Source organism: Piliocolobus tephrosceles, chromosome 6, assembly GCF_002776525.5.
Source record: "Piliocolobus tephrosceles isolate RC106 chromosome 6, ASM277652v3, whole genome shotgun sequence".
Classification (NCBI taxonomy): domain Eukaryota; kingdom Metazoa; phylum Chordata; class Mammalia; order Primates; family Cercopithecidae; genus Piliocolobus; species Piliocolobus tephrosceles.
The window spans coordinates 82,039,124-82,053,997 of record NC_045439.1 but is presented as its reverse complement, the minus strand read 5'-3'; the positions used below and the strand labels follow the sequence as shown (position 1 = coordinate 82,053,997).

At 42.2% G+C, this 14,874-nt stretch overlaps 1 protein-coding gene across 4 annotated transcripts in view; it reads left to right on the top strand.

The window, feature by feature from the left end:
- Nucleotides 1-2,688: 2,688 nt before the first annotated feature.
- Nucleotides 2,689-14,874, top strand: part of BLOC1S6 (biogenesis of lysosomal organelles complex 1 subunit 6) — a 74,428-nt gene continuing 62,242 nt past the window's right edge. For all 4 annotated transcript variants that reach the window (XR_003307365.2, XR_002734717.3, XM_023227150.3 and 1 more), the window contains exons 1-2: nt 2,689-3,603; nt 8,729-8,870. Coding sequence is in view for 2 of the 4 variants with exons in the window: in XM_023227150.3 (XP_023082918.1) it covers nt 3,522-3,603; nt 8,729-8,870 (224 nt within the window). In the remaining 2 variants the exon portion in view is untranslated. The remainder of the gene's footprint in view (nt 3,604-8,728; nt 8,871-14,874) is intronic.

Genomic DNA, 14,874 nt, shown 5'->3' with positions numbered 1-14,874 from the left:
AGATTTATTTTGAGCCAAATGTGAGTGGCCAATGGCTCGTGACACAGCCCCAGGAGATCCTGAGGACATATGCCCAAGGTGGTCAGGCTGTTAGCAGAAAGGGGTACTGATTCAGACCCCAGGGGAGAGTTCTTGGTTCTTGCACAAGAAAGAATTCTGATGAGACCATAGAATAAAGTGAAAGCGAGTTTGTTAAGAAAGTAAAGGAATAAAGAATGGCTACTCATAGGCAGAGCGGTGGCTTAGGCTGCTCACTGATTACACTTATAGTTATTTCCTGATTATATGCTAAATAAGGGGTGGATTATTTAGGAGTTTTCCAGAAAAGGAGTGGGCAATTTCTGGAACTGAGGATTCTTCTCCTTTTTAGACCATATAGGGTAACTTCCTGCTGTTGCCATGGCATTTGTAAATGTCATGGTGCTGGTGGGTGTGTCTTTTAGCATGCTAATGCATTATAATTAGCAAATAATGAGCAGTGAGGATGACCAGAGGTCACTTTTGGCACCATCTTGGTTTTGGTGGGATTTGGCTGGCTTCTTTACTGCAAGGTCTTTGTGACCTGTATCTTGTGCCAATCTCCTATCTCATCCTGTGACTAAGAATGCCTAACCTCCTGGGGATGCAGCCCAGTAGGTCTCAGCCTCATTTTACCCAGCCCCTATTCAAGATGGAGTTGCTCTGGTTCAAATGCCTCTAACAAGACTATACTTTAGGAAGACCTAAGACATTCATCAAAACACGTAAGATGTACATTGGCTTGGTCTTGAAAGGCGGGACACCTGGAAGCAGAGACTCCAGGGTCACAGTCAATTGAAAGATTATCAGGCTGGTGTGGTGGCTCACGCCTGTAATCCCAGCGCTTTGGGAGGCTGAGGTGAGAGGACTGCCTGAGGCCAAGAGTTCCAGAGCAGCCTGGGCAACATAGGGAGACTTTACATTAGGAAATAAACAAACAAAAAAGACTTAAGTTATTATCTAAAGACCTGGAGTCAACAGAATGTCTGGGTTAAGATAAGGGGTTGTGGAGACCAAGGTGTTTTTTTTTTTTGAGACAGAGTTTCACTCTTGTTGCCCAGACTGGAGTGCAATGCTGTGATCTTGGCTCACTGCAACCTCTGCCTCCCAGGTTCAAGTGATTCTCCTGCCTCAGCTTCCCGAGAAGCTGGGATTACAGGCACCCGCCACCATGCCCGGCTTTTTTTTTTGTATTTTTAGCAGCGACAGGGTTTCAGTCACCATGTTGGTCAGGCTGGTCTCGAACCTCTGACCTCAGGTGATCCACTCGCCTTGGTCTCCCAAAGTGCTGGGATTACAGGCATGAGCTACCAAGCCCGGCAGAGATCAAGGTTTTATTATGCAGATGAAGCCTCAGGTAGAGCTCTTATCAGACCTAAAAAGGTGCCAGACTTGGTTAATTCTCTCCCCGGTAAGGGAAAACACCTGGAAAGGAACAGGGCTTTTTCTACAGACTGTAGATTTCCCACCACAAGATACAGCTTTGCAAGGCCATTTTAAAATACGTCAAAGAAATATATTTTGAGGTTAAATAATTCAATTTCTTTCAGGACCTGCTATCTGTCTTGATGCTGTACTAGAGTCAGGCTGGCTTGGTGTCAAAAATAAAAGTCTAGAAAAGCTAGAAAAAGTCTGTTCTGGCAGTCTTAAGATCTGTTTTCATGTGAATGCTGTTCAGCTGAGCCTGAATTCCAAAGGGAGGAGGGTGTAATGAGGCATGTCCGACCCATCCCCCTGACTAACCCTCAATCCCCACTTCCATCTAGATGATGGAAAAACTAGATTTTCAGGTTTACTTTGGAATGCCCTTGGCCAAGAGGTGGGGGGCAGGGGGTCCATCAGTCAGTTGTGGGGTTTAGAATTTTATTTTTGGTTTACAAAAGATAGAATATTTCAGGTTGAAGCACAAGCAAGAGCACTGCAGACATGAAAGGGTGTACTTTTAGGAGAATGCTCAGATGGAATAAAGAATGTCTTGAAGGGTAGTATTGTTATTGGTGTTATAACAAGTTATCACAAACTTAAGACACAGATTATTTCACAGTTCTGGTCAGAAGTCCAACACTAATCGCATGAGGATAAAATCAAGGTGTCATCAGAGCGTGCGAGAGGCTTCGGGGGGAATGTTTCCTTGTCAGTTCCAGCTTCCAGAGGTCACCCACAATGCTGGAGGCTCCCTTCCTCTATATTCAAAGCCAACAATGTTGTATCTCTCTAATCATTCTTCATAGTTACTTGTCATTCTTGACTCTCTTTTGCAGTTTTGGGGGCCCTTATGATTACAATTGGCCCACTGCAACAATCCAGGATAATGTTTTTTTTTTTTTTTTGAGATGGAATCTCGCCCTGTCGCCCAGGCTGGAGTGCAGTGGAGCTCACTGCAACCTCTGCTTCCCTGGTTAAAGCGATTCCTGGATAATCTATTTCAACACCAGGTAATTAACAACCTTAATTCCCATTTGCTATGCAAGCTAACACATTCACAGCTTCTGGTGTTTAGGCTGTGGACATCTTTGAGGGGCTATTATTCTGCCTACCATGGGTAATAAGGAGGAGCTTACTAAGGAAAAGAGACCCAAAGAGGAAAGGGTGTGAATGCACTGATAAGGGCAATGGGGAGCCAGTGCAAGTTTCTGAGGCTTGCAAATTCTTATTTTTTTGAAGTAAGCTTTGGTTGCAGCTGAGAAAACTGAACAGGCATAGTTGGGGAGGAACATTAGGAGACCACCATTACAGTTGAGATGAGAGGGTATAAGCTAGAGGTGGCAGAGCTAAATTGTTTTCTTTGGTGCAAAGCTGCCTATATGCCCTTTTCTAAGTGTTTTCCAACAGAATTCATGAGATCATTCCACAGGATCTCAGCAAGTGCAGTTTCTGATAATTTGGTCGAATTTGTTCAGTAGCTGCTGCAACGGAGGGCTTCAATCTTTCATCTACACTTAACAAGGGGGGTCCGGAATAGTGGCAAAACCGTAGTTAGCAAGGCTGAGGCTCGCAGACACCTAGGCATCGAATTTAACGGTCCAAATTGCAGGGAAAGCGCGCACTCCCTGTTCTTAAGTTTTTCCCTAAACAGGGAGATAACACTAAAAAGCTGTCCCGCGTGAAGGCCCCTAGCTTCAGTGAACAAAGCCTGACTGCTCGCCCGCGTCCAACAAAGACAACGCTCTTCCGGTCTTCGTGACCCACCCGGTGAGCAGCCCAAACCCGCCTCCGTCCTCCCTCAGCTCCCACCAATCGGGTCGCAGGGCCTCGAGCCCCGCACTGCTGAGTCCGTTGACACTGCGTCCGGGGCCAGATGACGACATCAGCGCGGGGTCCCCACAACGCCATGGGGCAGAGCCAACTCTCGAGCGCGTGACCGAAGCCTGTAGTTTTTCGCTTCCGTCACTTCCGGGTGCGACAATCTCTTCTGTCCGGCCAGACACTGGAGTCGTTAGGTGCCTCCTTGCTTCTGACGGCCCACACGTTTGCCCCTTCTCTCTGTTCCCAGCTGGAGGGACATGAGTGTCCCTGGGCCGTCGTCTCCAGACGGGGCCCTGCCACGGCCACCCTACTGCCTGGAGGCCGGGGAGCCGACCGCTGGTACGTACTGTCGGGTAGCAAGCGCGGCTGGGGCTGGGTGTGAGGGGCCGGGACCTGAATGGGCAGGACTCCGGAGAAACCGTGGGGGAGTAGGCGGCTTTTGGCAGCTACGGCCCCCGGGCTCTGCCCTTAGTGCAGACATGGGGAACCTCGCCGACCCCTCTACCCAGCGCAATGGGCGGAACTGAAGTCCCGAGGGCAAGCTTTGTATTGGGGTGCAATTGGAGGCGGTTGATGTTGAAGCCATTCTGAGTTTCTGTGTTGACTCCGATACGTCATTAGTTATTTTTCATACGGCAGTGGTGGGGGATGGATTTACCAGAAAGATGATCAGTTTATAATTCAGAGAGGTGACGTATGCTATAATATTGACCACTCATGAAATGCTTGGTCAGCTTAGTGGTATTACTTCATCCCTATTCCTGCAGCAGTCTTCTCGACCGAGTTCCAGGAGGGATTTAAGCTCTAATGCCCTAAGGCATCCATTGAATGGAATGAATTAACTTGCTGTGCACCCAAAATGGTACTATTTGTGTACCATCCTTGGGAGAAGTGAGAAAATGGTCACTCAGAGCCTTTTCTGTGTTCTGTGATTCAGATGAGGCCCTAGATGAGAAAGGCTGCAGGGCTTTGGATATGCTTTTTCTTTTACCTCCTGTTTCAGAAATATAGGGGTTACCCCCCAAATAGTGCTCTCAGCACTTTCCTGTTCATGCTTTTCCTCAAGGATCTCTTCACACTTTCATAAGTCGCTTCTATAAATGTGACTTCCTTGTATGTATTTGAAACTGGGGCCTCTCTCTTTACTCTTGTTTGCTTCTCCGTCTGCTAGCTGGATACTTTGACATGGCTGTGTTGCACTAATCTCACAGTAAGGCATGTACATAAATGAAAACGTGTCTCATCCTGTTAATGGTGGTAGGTTACTCTGACTTGAAACTTTGAAAATGCTCTGGACTTTTTCCTTTCTCTTCTTCCACCTCTAAGGGATTCTCCTATACAATTCCATCTCCTTGTAATTTCACCCTTAAAACAGCCGTTGAAAGGCTAGTCCACCTCCAGTCTTACTCTTTCAACGCATCTGTCCCACTGCTATCACATTACTGTCCCAAGATAAAGCTTCAGTCATGTCATTCCTGTACTCAGAAACGTTAAATAGCTCCTCACTACTTATTAACAAAGCTCCAAACCATTAACTTGGCAGTTAGAGGCCCTTACTGGCCTTCCACGTGGTCTTAAATAAGCTCACTATTGCTATGCTGCATATGCCCCATGCCTCTCCAGAAGAAGCCTATATTGTATTCCAGCCTTTCCTCGTGCTGCCTTCTTTACTCATATTGCATCCATTCCACTCCTGCCATAGATTTCTTCCCCATTTGGAAATAGTCCTCACAGATTGTTGGTGGGAGTGCAAATTGGTGCCAGTTTCTTAGGGGGGCAGTTTGGCAATGTCTATTTAAAAAATACATACACTCTTTGTCCCAACAGTCTACTTCTAAGAATCTGTCCTACGGAAAGTGACACAAATATACAGATAAGCAGGGAAGCTCACTGTAGCATTGTTTGAAATAGCAAAAAGTGAAAATAACCAAAATAATCCATCTATGGGGGACTGGTTAAACAAACTATGGTAGAATTCTGTTCTGTTAAAAAGAATGTAGTAGATCCCTATATGTTGGTATGGAAAGATACCTAAGATACATGTTTTAAAAGTTGCAGAATGGTATGAGTAATATTTTGTTTGTGATAAAAAACAATATATGCATAGGTATGCAAAGACAATTTCTGGAAGGCTCTGTGAGAAACTCCAGAGTAGCTCCTGCTGGAGTAAGAAGGAGTATTTTTACTCTTCAGTTTGTGCCTCCCTCTGTAGTGTTTTAAGTTTGTACAGTGAGTAACACTCAAATAGACAAAGAGAAACGAAAACTCCATCCATTCTTTGAGCCTTAGCTCAATGTCCACACTTCCTTTAGAAGTTTTCTTAGACTTCCCTAATGAAAGTCGCTCTGCCCCAAATTTTCTTTTTTTTTTCTTTCTTTTTTTTTTTTTTGAGACGGAGTCTCGCTCTGTCGCCCAGGCTGGAGTGCAGTGGCTGGATCTCAGCTCACTGCAAGCTCCGCCTCCCGGGTTTACGCCATACTCCTGCCTCAGCTTCCCGAGTAGCTGGGACCACAGGCGCCCGCCACCTCGCCTGGCTAGTTTTTTGTATTTTTTTTAGTAGAGACGGGGTTTCACCGTGTTAGCCAGGATGGTCTCGATCTCCTGACCTTGTGATCCGCCCGTCTCGGCCTCCCAAAGTGCTGGGATTACAGGCTTGAGCCACCGCGCCCGGCCAGGACCCTCCCTTTCTTCTTCTTTACTCTTCCACAATAAAGCACCTTGAACTTAGTAATTAAATATATATAAAAACATGAGTAGCTTCTTACCCATTAGAAGCAGAGGGTAAAAAAGAGAAAAACAAAACAAACAAACAAAAAACATGAGTAACTGAGACTGATTAACCAGAACATTGGTGTGGGAGGAGGGTTTGTGAGTTAAAATGTATGAATGTATTTTAAGTGAAGTGAATTAGTTGTTATTCCTTAAAGTTGAAATGCCTTTTTTGGGGTGTTCCTTTCATAAAACATTAAGAAAATTGTTTTCTATATTTATTAATACTTAAAGTTGCTGATTGCATTGTTATTGTCATCAAGCCTTAAGCAATGGCATAATTGGTGGATATAATTTATTCACTTCCTATACAGTTGGTACATTAATATCCCTAAGTGCTTCACTTTTCTCTCTCTCTCTCTCTCTATGTATATATTTAGATTTTTTTCTTTTTTTGGTTTTTGTATTTTTATTTTATGTGTGGAGTGCTTCAGTTTCTAGTTAGCTCTTACCTATCTGAATGTTGCCTTGCAACTTTGAGAAGTCCAATGTTTGTTCATGTGTTTCTTGGGGTTAAAATAAAAATTACATAATTTTATTTTGATTTCCAAAAAGTTTACTTTGAATATGATAGCATGTTGTTTTCCTCAATCTTTTTTTTTTTTTTTTTTTTGAGTCAGAGTCTTGCTCTGTCACCCAGGCTGGAGTGTAGTGGCACGATCTTGGCACACAGCAGCTTCCGCCTCCCAGGTTCAAGCAATTCTTGTGCCTTAGCCTCTCGAGTAGCTGAGGTTACAGGCATACAACACTACGCCCGGGAAATTTTTGTATTTTTAGTAGAGATGGAGTTTCACCATGTTGGCCAGGCTGGTCTCAAACTCCTGACCTCAAGTGATCCGCCCACCTCAGCCTCCCAGAGTGCTGGGATTACAGGCGTGAGCCACTGTGCCGAGCCTGTTTTTCTCAGTTTTGCCAAAATTTAAATCTGTGGTACAAATTATACTTAGAAATGTGTCACAAGTAATGTGTTGTGATAACTGTATTCTGTAGAGTGATCTAATTTGATATTACTGATGGTTACTAGACTATAATTGAAGAGAGATATTTCAGAGTTTAATATTAATCATAATTTTAGTGTATAATTTTAGTAAAGTGACTAGCTTACTTTTTTTTCTCTGATTATAAATCAGTGATTCCATCTTACAAACCATTAAACCCTATTTAGAAATTGTATTTTTCTTGGTAGGAATGGTGATTGGTAGTTATTCATCTTAGATGTTTTTGAATACCTGGCACAGTGCTTACACTTTTATTATTCAAAGGAAAGTGATGAGGCACGGATCCCAGCATCAGGTCTAGATTTATACACAAGACTATGATTATACACTATTTTCTAGGGTAAATTAAGGTGCTGAATCTTTTTTTTTTTTTATTATTATACTTTAAGTTCTAGGGTACATGTGCATAACGTGCAGGTTTGTTACATATGTATATATGTGCCATGTTGGTGTGCTGCACCCACCAACTCGTCAGCACCCATCAATTCATCATTTATATCAGGTATAACTCCCCAATGCAATCCCTCTGCCCTCCCCCCTCCCCATGATAGGCCCCATTGTGTGATGTTCCCCTTCCCGAGTCCAAGTGAGCTCATTGTTCAGTTCCCACCTATGAGTGAGAACATGCGGTGTTTGGTTTTCTCTTCTTGTGATAGTTTGCTAAGAAGGTGCTGAATCTTAAGAGAGAAGAAATTCTTAGAAAATCCCTCTTTTCCTCCCTAACAAATAACAACCCCCCTTTTACATGTAAATAACACATCAAACTATATGCAAAATCAATGTTGACCTATATTTTTGTTTCCATAGAATTGAAAACATACTTTTTTTTAGGCCTTGCATTTCTGTTTATATAATTTCTTCATGCTTTTGAAAGCAAGAATGCTTTAGTTCAGTGACTGTTACCCACGTTTTGGCCTCAGTCTCCTTTATTTTATTTTTATTTTTATATTTATTTATTTTTTTGAGACAGGGTCTCGCTCTGTTGCCCAGGCTGGAGTGCAGTGGTGTGATCATAGCTCGCTGCAGCTATGAACTTCTGGGCTCAAGTTATCCTCCCACCTCAGCCTCCTGAATAGCTGGGACCACAGGTGTGTGCCACCATGCCCAGCCATTCTGGGCTTGAGCAATTCTCCTCCCTTGGCCTCCCAAAGTGCTAGGATTACAGGTGTGAGCCACTGCTCCTGGCCTTCAGACTCCTTTGATAATCCTGTGACAACTATAAGTCCTCTGCCCTGAAAAATATATAAAGATACAGAATTTTGTGTAAATGTTCATTTAGCATAGACTTTACCTTATAGTAGTAACTTAAAAACGTTTTTTGAGCATTCATAACTCATTTTTTAGAGGAAACTCAGAGATAAAAGTTAAAAGAAAAGAAGGATACCTGTGGTTGGGAGTGTGTGTGTGTGCTCTCAACCCCATTTGTGGGCATCCTTTCTACCTGCTACTCCCCAGCCTCCTTTTATTAGCTGTGTCCATTTGAAAGGTTCCGACTGGTCAGAGTGCAGTGGTGTTTACTGGTCAGAGTGCAGTGGTGTTTACAACTAATTGATCACAACCAGTTACAGATTTCTTTGTTCCTTCTCTAATCCCACTGCTTCAGTTGACTAGCCAAATAAATAAATAAATAAATAAATAAATAAATAAATAAATAAATGAAATAAAAAGTTCCTAAATTTGATTTTTGCTGGGGACAGGTTTAAGTGACACTTCTCCAGATGAAGGGTTAATAGAGGACTTGACTATAGAAGACAAAGCTGTGGAGCAACTGGCAGAAGGATTGCTTTCTCATTATTTGCCAGATCTGCAGAGATCAAAACAAGCCCTCCAGGAACTCACGTAAGCTAATAAAAAACCAGATATACACTAATTTCCTCTGTGGCATAGTCATAATTTGTATAATTGTATACTGTGTTAAGACATAATATTTTTTAACGTGGAATTATAATTGAGTATGTCTATATCTTTATTGATAGCAGATGGGAATAGAGGAGTACATAGTATTCTAAATGTAAAAAGTGAAATGAATACTCCTAGGGTGTTTGATCTCTTCTAAGAAGTCCTCCTAAATCTTACCTAGCCTCTGTGATTAGGTTGGTGTTTTATCATTATTTTATTAAAGTATTACCTGTTGGGGATTGTTCAGGTGGATATATACATGTTTCCGAGTAGAGTTGAAAAACTGCCTCCATAAAAGTCACACTTGTTTTCAGTTGCTAGTTCAAATGAGTTGCCAGAGATCTGTAAGTATCTTTCCTGAGATGATCTGTTTCATTCCCAGTAGATAACTTTACTAGTGAGTAAAGATTGGGCCGGGCGCGGTGGTTCACGCCTGTAATCCCAGCACTTCGGGAGATCAAGGCGGGTGGATCACGAGGTAAGGAGATCGAGACCATCCTGGCTAACACAGTGAGACTCCGTCTCTACTAAAAATACAAAAAATTAGCCGGCTGTGTTGACAGGCGCCTCTAGTCCCAGCTGCTCTGGAGGCTGAGGCAGGAGAATGGCGTGAACCCGGGATGGGGAGCTTGCAGTGAGCCAAGATCATGCCACTGTACTCCAGCCTGGGCAACAGAGTGAGACTCCATCGCACAAAAAAAAAAAAAAAGAAAAAAAAAAAGATTGGAGGATATGTTAAGAAAACAGGATAAGATAGAACAGAACCCATAGAGTGGGATCAGTATACAAAAACATATACTCAGGCTTTATCAGCTCCCATCCACAGACAACAGACTCAGCTTCTGCCTCCTCCTGGCTCAGGGCCTCTCTGGATAGCCCAGGCTGGCCTGTCATTTCTTTCTGTGGTGGTCATCTTTATACTGGCTACGAACTGCTGCTGCTCTGAGACCTACCCTTTGAAAACTTACTTAAGAGGCCTTTATTAGGGCAAAAGGAGAGGAATAATAACTGTGCTCATTTTATAATTATAAGTAATGTTATAATCCTTGGTGTTAAGGTGCTAAATGCATATAAAAGGATCTCGGCTCACTGCAACCTCCACCTCCTGAGTTCAAGAGATTCTCCTGCCTCAGCCTCCCAAGTAGATGGGATTACAAGTGTCGCACCATCACACCCAGCTATTTTTTTTTTTTATTTTTAGTAGAGACGGGTTTTACCATGTTGGCCAGGCTGGTTTTGAACTCCTGACCTCAACTGATCTGCCCACCTTGGCCTCCCAAAGTGCTAGGATTACAGGTGTGAGCCACTGTGCCCAGCCACATTCTCTAGAACCTTCTTTGAGAGTGGCCAGACTTACGGGTCAGGAAAGCACTATACATAAAATTACAGCTTTATTATAAAGGGTACAGATCAGGACTAGCCAATGAAGAGACACATAGGGTAGTGCCTGGGAGGTTCCTGAACACAAAACTTCTGTTTCCTCTCCCAGCGAGAGGAAACCCCTGCTGCCAGCACATCAGTGTGTTCAGCAGCTTGGCGTTCGAGGCTGCAGTGAACTGTGGTCACACCACTGCTCCCTAGCCTGGGTGACTGAGTGAGACCCTATCTCCACAACAAAAATTCAGTCTTTTAATCTATGTACTTGGAATGTCTCTATTATTTAGATGTTCTTTGTTATTTTTCATTAGTCTCCCATCTTGAAGCTCTAGGGGCCCATCATGAGTCACTTTATTAGTGTAAACTCACGTGTGATCCAGGGAGCTCATGGATAACAAAGACACTTCTGTCACTTGGAAAATTCCAAGGATTTTTAGAAGCTCTGTGCCAGAAACCTGGGACAAAGATCAGACAAATTCTTTGTTAGATAACAGGTGTCTGTTCAGATCTTTTGCTTATTTTAAAATTGGATTATTTTTCTTATTGTTGAGTTTTAAGAGTTCTTTGTATATTTTTGATATGAGTCCTTTATGAGTTTTGCAAATATTTTCTCCAAGACTGTGGTTTGTCTTATTACTCTCTTTACAGTGTCTTTGGCAGAGCAGGAGTTTTTAATTTTAATATTTATTTAATAAATAAGAAAAAATTTAATCAGTTTTTTCTTTTATGAATTGTGCTTTTGGTATTGTATCTAAAAACTCATTACCAAACCAAGGTCACCTAGATTTTCTCTGGTGTTTTCTTCTAGAAGTTCTAGTTTTGCATTTTACGTTTAGACCTGTGATTTATTTTGAGTTAGTTTTTTTGTTTTGTTTTGAGACGGAGTTTCGCTCTTGTTGTCCAGGCTGTAGTGCAATGGCGCGATCTCATCTCACTGCAACATCCGCATCCTGGGTTCAAGCGATTCTCCTGCCTCAGCCTCCTGAGCTGCTGGGATTACAGGCATGTGCCATCACGCCTATCTACTTTTTGTACTTTTAGTGGAGATGGGATTTCTCCATGTTGGTCAGGCTGGTCTTGGACCTCAGGTGATCCGCCCGCCTCCCAAGTGTTGGGATTACAGGCGTGAACCACTGCGCCCAGCCTATTTTGAGTTAATTTTTATGGAGGCTGTAAAGTCTGTGTTTATTAATAGATTCATTTCTTTGTGCATGGATAGCCAGTTGCTTCAGCACCATTTGTTGTTGTTGTTGTTGTTTGAGACAGGGTCTCACTCTGTTGCCCAGGCTGGAGTGCAGTGGCACAGCCTCAGCTCACTGCAGCCTTGATTTCCTGGCTCAGTGATCCTCCCACCTTAGCCTCCCAAGTAGCTGGGACTACAGGCGCACAGCACCACACCTGGCCAATTTTTGTATTTTTTGTAGAGACAGGGTTTCACCATGTTGCCCTGGCTGGTCTTGAATTCCTAGGCTCAAGTGGTCCTCCTGCCTTGGCCTCCCAAAGTGCTAGGATTACAGGTATGAGCCACTGTACCCAGCCAGGATTTGTTGAAAAGACTATCCTTATTCCACTGCATTGCCTTTGCACCTTTGTCAAAGAGAAGTTGATTGCTTTTGTGTAGATATATTTAAGGGTTTTCTGTTCTGTTCCATTGATCAATATGTTTGTTCTTTTGCCAGTACCATGCTGTCTTGATTTCTGTAGCTTTTTGTTATTTTCTTTTTTTTTTATTTTTATTTTTTGAGACAGGGTCTCACTCTGTTGCCTGGGCTGAAATGCAGTGCGCGATCTCAGCTCACTGCAACCTCTGCCTCTGGGAGGTTGATTCTTGCACCTCAGCCTCCCAAGTAGCTGGAATGACAGATGCGTGCCACCACACTGGGCTAATTTTTGTATTTTTCGTAGAGATGGGGTTTCACCATGTTGGCCAGGCTGATCTTGAACTTCTGACCTCAGGTGATCACCCGCCTTGGGCTCCCAAAGTGCTGGGATTACAGGAGTGAGTCACTGTGCCTGGCCAGATTTCTGTAGCTTTACAGTAAGTATTGAAATTGGGGTCCAGGTGCGGTGGCTCAAGCCTGTAATCCCAGCACTTTGGGAGGCCGAGACGGGCGGATCACGAGGTCAAGAGATCGAGACCGTCCTGGCTAACACGGTGAAACCCCGTGTCTACTAAAAAAAATACAAAAAACTAGCCGGGCGAGGTGGCGGGCGCCTGTAGTCCCAACTACTCAGGAGGCTGAGGCAGGAGAGAACCCGGGAGGCGGAGTTTGCAGTGAGCTGAGATCCGGCCACTGCGCTCCAACCTGGGCCTCAACGGAGCAAGACTCCGTCTCAAAAAAAAAAAAAAAAAAAAAAAAAGAAATTGGGTACTGTGAATCTTCCAGTTTTGTTCTTCAATATTGTGTTGGCTTTTCTATGTCTTTGCCTTTCCATATGAACTTTCAAACAGTTTGTTGATATCTATACAATAACTTGCTGGGATTTTGATTGGGATTTCGTTGAATCCTTAGATCAAGTTGAGAAGAATTTACATCTTAAAAAATATTGATGGGCTGGGCATGGTGGTTGACACTGGTAATCCAAGCACTTTGGGAGCCTGGGGCAGAAGGATCTCTTGAGGCCAGGAGTTGGAGACCAGCCTGGGTAATGTAATGAGACCCTGTCTCTACAAAAATATTTAAAAAGTCAACCTGGCATGGTGGTGTACACTGGTAGTCGTAGCTACTTGGGAGACTGAGGCAGAGGATCCCTTGAACCAGGAGTTCTAGGCTGCAGTGAACGATGATCATGCCACTGCAGTCCAGCCTGGATGACAGAGTCAGACCCTATCTGAACAACAGTTGAGTCTTTTAATCTATGTACTTGGAATATCTCTCTATTATTTAGATTTTCTTTGATAGTTTTCGTTAGAGTTTTATAATTTTTACATTTAGATCCTGTACATATTTTGTTATATTTGTACCAAAGTATTTCACTGGGGATGGGGAACTACTATAAATGGTATTATTTTTAAATTTCAAATTAATTGCTGGTACACAGGAAAGAAATTGACTTCTGTATATTAACCTTGTATCCTGAAATCTTACTATATTTGCATATTAGTTTCAGGAGGTTTCTTGTTGAATCTTTGGGGATTTCCACATAGGAAATCATCTGGGAACAAAGATAGTATTATTTCTTTCTTCTCAGCTTGTATATCTTTTATTTCTTTTTCTTGTCTTACTGTATTAGTTTGGACTTAACGTATGATGTTGAATAGGAGTTGTGAGAGGGGACATACCTCGTTCTAGTCTTAGGAGAAAATTATGTAATTTCTCACCCTAAATGTTAGCTGCAGGTTTTTTAAGGTATTCCTTATTAAGTTGAGGAAGATCCTCTCTCTTCTTAGTTTGTTGATGATTTATAGTCATGAATAGATGCTGGATTTTGTCAAATGCTTTTTCTACGTCAATTGATAGGACCATATAATTTTTCTTCTTTAGCCTGTTGATGTGGTAGATTACATTGATTGAATTTTTGAATATCGAACCAGCTTTGCATATTTGGAAGAAATTTCACTTGGTTGTGGTATATAATTCTTTTTATACATTGTTGGATCTAATTTGCTAATATTTTGTTGAGGAGTTTTGTATCGATGTTCATGAGAGATACTGGTCTATAGTTTTTCTTTCTTGTAATGTCTTTATCTGGTTTGGCTTTAGGGTAATGCTAGCCTCATAGGATGAGTTGGGAGGTGCTCCTTTTGCTTCTGCAGTAGTTGCCCTTTATCCAAAGGAGGATATGTTCCCAGACCTCTAGTGGCTACCTGAGACTGTAAATAGTACGGAATCCTATACAGGTTGAAAATCCCTTATTCAAAATGCTTGGGACCAGAAGTGTTTCAGATATTGGAATATTTGCATATACATAATTAAATATCTTGGGAATGGGACCCACATTTAAACATGAAATTCATTTATTTCATGTATATTTTATACACACAGCCTGAAGGTAATTTTAAATACAATATTTTAAGTAATTTTGTACATGAAACGAAGTTTTGACTGTGACTCATCACATGAGGTCAAGTGGGTCATTCATTGTCCAAACGTTTCAGGTTTTGCAACATTTTGGATTTTCAGATTATGGATGTCAACCTTTATACATAATGTTTTTTCCTATACTTTTACAATACCTATGATAAAGTTTAATTTACAAGTTAGGCATAGTAAGAGATTAACAACAATAACTGATAATAAAATAGAGCAGTTATATAAAATATTGTAATAAAAGTTAAGTGAATGTGGTCTCTCTCTCAAAATATCTTATTGTGCTGTATTCAGCCTTCTTCTTCTGATGATATGGGATGATATAGTACAACTGCAGTTGACTGGAGGTGCCTCAAACTGAAGAAAGCAAAACCGCAGATAAAGGAGGGCTGATGTATTTTCTGGAAGAGACTGTGGGGAATTGGTATCATTTCTTCCTTAAATGTTTGGTAAAAATTACCAGTGAAGCCATTTGGTCCTGACACTGTCTTTTTTGGAAGGTTATTACTTACTGATTGAATTTGTCTAATAAATAT